At 47.5% G+C, this 6,000-nt stretch overlaps 1 protein-coding gene across 5 annotated transcripts in view; it reads right to left on the reverse strand.

The window, feature by feature from the left end:
* STYXL1 (serine/threonine/tyrosine interacting like 1) overlaps positions 1–6,000 on the reverse strand; it is a 58,732-nt gene that overhangs the window by 13,655 nt on the left and 39,077 nt on the right. For all 5 annotated transcript variants that reach the window (XM_025378913.1, XM_025378914.1, XM_025378909.1 and 2 more), the window contains one exon: positions 3,108–3,253. In XM_025378913.1, coding sequence (XP_025234698.1) covers positions 3,108–3,253 — 146 coding nt within the window. The remainder of the gene's footprint in view (positions 1–3,107; positions 3,254–6,000) is intronic.

A 6,000-nucleotide genomic window follows, 5' to 3' on the forward strand; every position in this document is an offset into this window, starting at 1 on the left:
AGGGCACTCAGCAATCTGCTTGGTGCATAGTACATGTCACATTGCTATTATGATGAACCCAAAACATGGTACTCTCCTAGAATATGGTGCAATCATTAAATGAGGACAGGAAAGCACATTTAATGACCTTGGAGAATAAGCCCACTGTGTTAAATGCAGAGAGAGAGGTAAGAGGGATGGAGATGGTGGGGCTGCTGTTTTATCTGTTTTATTTTACTTCCTTTTTTGAGACAGAGTCTTGCTCTGTCACCCAGGCTGGAGTGCAGTTGAGTGATCTCAGCTCACTGCAACCTCTGCCTCCTCAGTTCAGGCAATTCTCACACCTCAGCCTCCAGAGTAGCAGGATTACAGGCACCTGCCACCATGCCCTGCTAATTGTTGTATTTTTAGTAGACGTGGCTACTTGGGAAGCTGAGGTGGGAGGATTGCTTGAGCCTGGGTCAAGCTGAGCTGTGACCACACCACTGCACTCCAACCTGGATCACAGAATGAGACCCTGTCAAAAAACAAAAACAAAAAAATCAAAAAACACAAACAGGCCAGGCACAGTGACTCACGCCTGTAATCCCAGCACTTTGGGAGGCCGAGGTGGGTGGATCACCTGAGGTCAGGAGTTCGAGACCAGCCTGGCCAACGTGGCAAAACCCCATCTCTAGTAAAAAATACAAAAATTAGCCAGACGTGGTGGCAGGCGCTTGTAATCCTAACTACTTGGGAGGCTGAGGCAGGGAGAATTGCTTGAACCCAGGAGACAGAGGTTGCAGTGAGCCAAGATCATGCCACTGCACTCCAGCCTAGATGACAGAGCGAGACTCCATCTCAAAAAAAAAAGAAAAAAAATTATTGAGATCATTATGGATTCACCTGCAGTGGTAAGAAGTAACAGAGAAAGTCCTTTGTAGATACACTGTGCCCCGTTTCCCCAATGGCAACATTTTTGCAAAACTATAGCATAATGTCACAATCAGGATATTGACACTGATACAATCTATCAGTCTTAGCAGGTTTATCCAGTTTTACCTGTGTGTGTAAGTGTGTGTGTGTGTGTGTAGTAAGTTCTACAGAAATTCATCACTGGGCTGGGCGCAGCGGCTCACACCTGTAATCCCAAAACTTTGGGAGGCCAAGGCAGGCAGATCTCCTGAGGTCAGGGGTTTGAGACCAGCCTGGCCAACATGGTGAAACCCTGTCTCTACTAAACTACAAAAATTAGCCAGGCATGGTGGTGGGCGCCTGTAATCCCAGCTACTCAGGAGGCTGAGGCAGGAGAATCACTTGAACCCGGGAGGTGGAGGTCGCACTGAGCCAAGATCGTGCCACTGCACTCCAGCCTGGGCGACAGAGTGAGAGTCCATCTCAAAAAGAAATAATAGAAATTTATCACTGTGTAGGTTCATATATCCACTATCACTCAAGAGAGTAAACAGTTCCAACACTAAGGATCCCTTCTGTTTCTTTTTGTTTGCTTGTTTTTGAGACAGAGTCTCACTCTGTTGCCCAGGCTGGAGTGCAGTGGTGTGATCTCGGCTCACTGCAATCTCCACCTCCCTGATTCAAGTGATTCTCATGACTCAGCCTCCTGAGTAGCTGGGATTACAGGCATGCACCACCATGCCCAGCTAATGTTTTATATTTTTAGTAGAGACGGGGTTTTACCATGTTGGCCATGTTGGTCTCAAACTCCTGACCTCAGGTGGTCCTCCCACCTCAGCCTCCCAAAGTGCCGGGATTACAGGCATGAGCCACTGTGTGCAGCTCCTTGTGTTGTTCTTTTATAACCACCTCTACCTCCCCTGCTCCCTTCCCTAACTCTTGGCAACCACTTATCTGTCTTCTATTTCTAAAATTTTGTCATATCAAAAATGCTATATAAGGCTGGGTGTGGTGCCTCACACCTATAATCCCAGCACTTTGGGAGGCTGAGGCAAGAGGATCACTTGAGTTCAGGAGTCCAAGGCCAGGCTGGGCAACATAGTGAGAGCTCGTCTCTTTTTTTAAAAAATAAATAAATAAATGCTACATAAATGGAGTCACATTGTCTGTAACCATTTGGAATTATCCCCCTGCCCCACTCCTCGGCATTTATTCACTAGAGATCCAAGTTGCCGCAGGTATCAACAGTTTCTTCCTTATGATTGTTGAGTGGTATTCCATGGAGTGTATTTACCACAGTTTGTCTAGTTCTTTGCCAGCTGGACAGCACTGTGAATATTCATGCGCAGGTTTTGGTGTGAATATAAGTATTTGTTTCTCTGGGATACATGCCCAGAGAATGCCTTTTAATATCTAGAAGCAGGAGGCAGAGGTGGGAGGCAGAGGCAGAGGCAGGAGCATCACTTGAGCCCAGAAGGTTGAGGCTGCAGTGAGCTATGATTGTGCCACTGCACTCCAGCCTGGGCAACAGTGCAAGACCCTGTCTCTAAAATGAAATAAAATATAAAATAAAATATAGCCTGGGTGTGGGGGCTCATGCCTGTAATCCCAGCACTTTGGGAGGCCAAGGCGGGCAGATCACTTGAGTTCGAGGCCAGTCTGGGCAACATTTCAAAACCCTGTCTCTACTAAAAAACACAACAATTAGCCAGGTGTGATGGCATACACCTGTAGTCCCAGCTACTCCGGAGGCTGAGGCAGGAGACTTGCTTGAACCCTGGAGGCGGAGGTTGCAGTGAGCCAAGATTGTGCCATTGCACTCCAGCCTGGATAACAGAGCAAGACTCCATCTCAAAAAATAATAAAATAGGCCACGTGCGGTGGCTCATGCCTGTCATCACAGCACTTTGGGAGGCCAAGAGGGGAGGATCATGAGGTCAGGTGATCGAGACCATCCTGGCTAAAACGGTGAAACCCTGTCTCTACTAAAAATATGAAAAACTAGCCGGGCGAGGTGGCGGGTGCCTGAGCTACTCAGGAGGCTGAGGCAGGAGAATAACGTGAACCCAGGAGGCGGAGCTTGCAGTGAGCCAAGATCGCACCACTGCACTCCAGCCTGGGTGACAGAGCGAGACTCCATCTCAAAAATAATAATAATAATAATACAAAAAATAAAATTTTAATATTAAATTTAAAAAAAACGAAATATAAATCAATTGTTTCTCTTTACTTACAAGGGCCCTGTATCCATGGAGACATTGACATGGGCTTTGATTTTCAAGTCCTTCTGAATTTTGGGGTCACAGGCTTGACTGAAATTGCCGAGGAAGACCTCCCCTGGCATGATTTCAATGGGGTATGGCTGAAATGCATCCAGTTCCTGAAGTGGGGAGGGAGAAAGGCAGCTATGAGCATATTCCTCAGGGAAGACAGATGTCTATCTCTTGAAACACAGTTCATCAAACCAGCGTAAAAGGGCAGTTCCGGGACAGTGAATGTGATGGAGATCCAGACTTTGAAAGAGATTGGCACATGGAAACTTATGTGGGTGGCACAGGGCGAGTCATGACGAAGGGACTGAGCCACAGCCTCATGGTGCGGAGCGCTAGGTCTCACCACTGGTGTTCATTTCCTCCATGGCACCTGTTTACACTTGGCCAGGTGCACAAAGGTTGCAGTGAGGACACTGTGGCCCAAAACTAACAACCCAGCATGTACTGGGGGCTCAGGAGGATGGAGAGGGATAACTCTCTTATTACACTTGGAGACCATCAGAATTTAAGTACTGAGAGACAGAAAGAGGAGAGAGAGAGAGAGAGAAGAGAGAGGAGGACAGAGGAGGAGAGAAAAGGAGAGAGGAAGAGAGAGGAGGTTTCATCATGTTGGCCAGGCTGGTCTTGAACTCCTGACCTCAAGTAATCCACCTGCCTCGGCTACCCAAAGTGCTGGGATTACAGGTGTGAGCCACTGCGCTCGGCCCATCTTTTTCTTTTTCTTTTTTTTTAAGATACAGCGTCTCTCACTCTGTCACCCAGGCTGGAGTATACGTGGCTCAATCATAGCTCGCTGCAGTCTTAACCTCCTGGGCTCAAATGATTCTCCTGCCTCAGCCTCCCAGGTAGCCGGGACTACAGGTGCACACGACCGTACCCAGATAATTTTGAAACTTTTATATTTTGTAGAGATGGGATCTTGCTATGTTGCCCAGGCTGGCCTCGAACTCCTGGCCTGTAGTGATCCTCCTCCCTCAGCCTCCCAAAGTGTTGGGATACACATGGGAGCCACCCTGCATGCCCAGAAATGATTCTGATGAAGCCAGCATATATGTAGAGGGGTAGAGAGAACAAAACACCTACTTAAATGGGAGCTTCCTGAGTTTCAGGTCCAAAGTTATCATTAAAACTTTCGTTTGCCGGGCGCGGTGGCTCACGCCTGTAATCCCAGCACTTTGGGAGGCCGAGGTGGGCGGATCACAAGGTCAGGCGATCGAGACCATCCTGGCTAACAAGGTGAAACCCCGTCTCTACTAAAAAACATAAAAAATTAGCCGGGCATGTGGCGGGCAACTGTAGTCCCAGCTACTTGGGAGGCTGAGGCAGAATGGCGTGAACCCGGGAGGCAGAGCTTGCAGTGAGCAGAGATTGTGCCACTGCACTCCAGCCTGGGAGACACAACAAGGCTCCATCTCAAAAAAAAAAAAAAAAAAAAAACCTTTTGTTTATCTGAAACAAATACAAGGATTATCTCTTCATTTCCCAAAGTGTGTTCTAAGAAACACTACTCTTCCATAAGGCACTATGAAAAAAGGGTTCAGGGGTTCAGATAACCAAACGCAATCTGCCCCCATATCTGTGCGTTCCACATCCATGGATTCAAGCAACCTTGAATCAAAAATATCCAGAAAAATAATTCATGGTTGCATCTGTACAGAACATGTACAGACTTTTTTCTTGTCATTATTCCTTAAATGATACAGTATAACAATTATTTACATAGCATGTACATTGTATTAGGTGTTATGAATAATCTAGAGATGATTTAAAGTATACAAGAGGGGCCAGGTGATGTGGCTCGCACCTGTAACCCCATCACTCTGGGAGGCCGAGGCAGGTGGATCGCCTAAAGTGAGGAGCTTGAGACCAGCCTGGCCAACAAGTGAAACCCCATCTCCACTAAAAACACAAAAATTGGTCAGGCGTGGTGGTACATGCCTGTAGTCCCAGCTATTCGGAAGGCTGAGGCAGGAGAATCACCTGATCCTGGGACGTGGAGGTTGCAGTGAGCTGAGATCGTGCCACTGCACCCCAGCCTGGCGACAGAGCGAGACTCTGTCTCAAATAAATAAAGTATATGGGAGTCTATGCTTAGGTTAGATGCAAATACTACACCATCTTATATCAGGGACTTGAAGATCCAAGGATTTTGGTATCTACTGGGGGTCGTGGAACCAATCTCCATGGATACTAAAGGACAGCTGTATCTATGATTCCTCTCTTGGAAACAAGGCGTACATTAGCAATCAAAGGTTCGAAGAAGTTGGGCACAGTGGCTGCTCATGCCTGTAATCCTAGCACTTTGGGAGGTCAAGGTGGGAGGATCGCTTGAGCCCAGAAGTTCGAGACCAGCCTGGGTAACACAGCAAGACCCTTGTCTCTATAAAAAAATAAAAAATAAAAAATTTGCCAGGCATGGTGGCACATGGCTGTAGTTCCAGCTACTCAGGAGGCTGAAGTGGGAGGATCCCACAGGAGTGGAGGTTACAGTGAGTTATGACCGCATCACTGCTCTCCAGCCTATCTCTCAAAAAAAAAAAGAAAAGAAAGAAAAAGAAAAAAGAAAGCCAAATGCGGTGCCTCATGCTTGTAATCCCAGCACTTTGGGAGGCCGAGGTGGATAGATCACTTGAGGTCAGGAGTTTGAGACCAGCCTGACCAACACGGTGAAACCTCATCTCTACTAAAAATACAAAAATTAGCCAGGGGTGGCAGTGCACGCCTGTAATCGCAGCTACTTGGGAGGCTGGGGCAGGAGAATCACTTGAACCCAGGAGGCGGAGGCTGCAGTAAGCCGAGATCGCGCCATTGCACTCCAGCCTGGGCAGCAAGAGTGAAACTCCATCTCAAAAAA

The sequence above is a fragment of the Theropithecus gelada genome, chromosome 3 (assembly GCF_003255815.1).
Source record: "Theropithecus gelada isolate Dixy chromosome 3, Tgel_1.0, whole genome shotgun sequence".
Classification (NCBI taxonomy): Eukaryota; Metazoa; Chordata; class Mammalia; order Primates; family Cercopithecidae; genus Theropithecus; species Theropithecus gelada.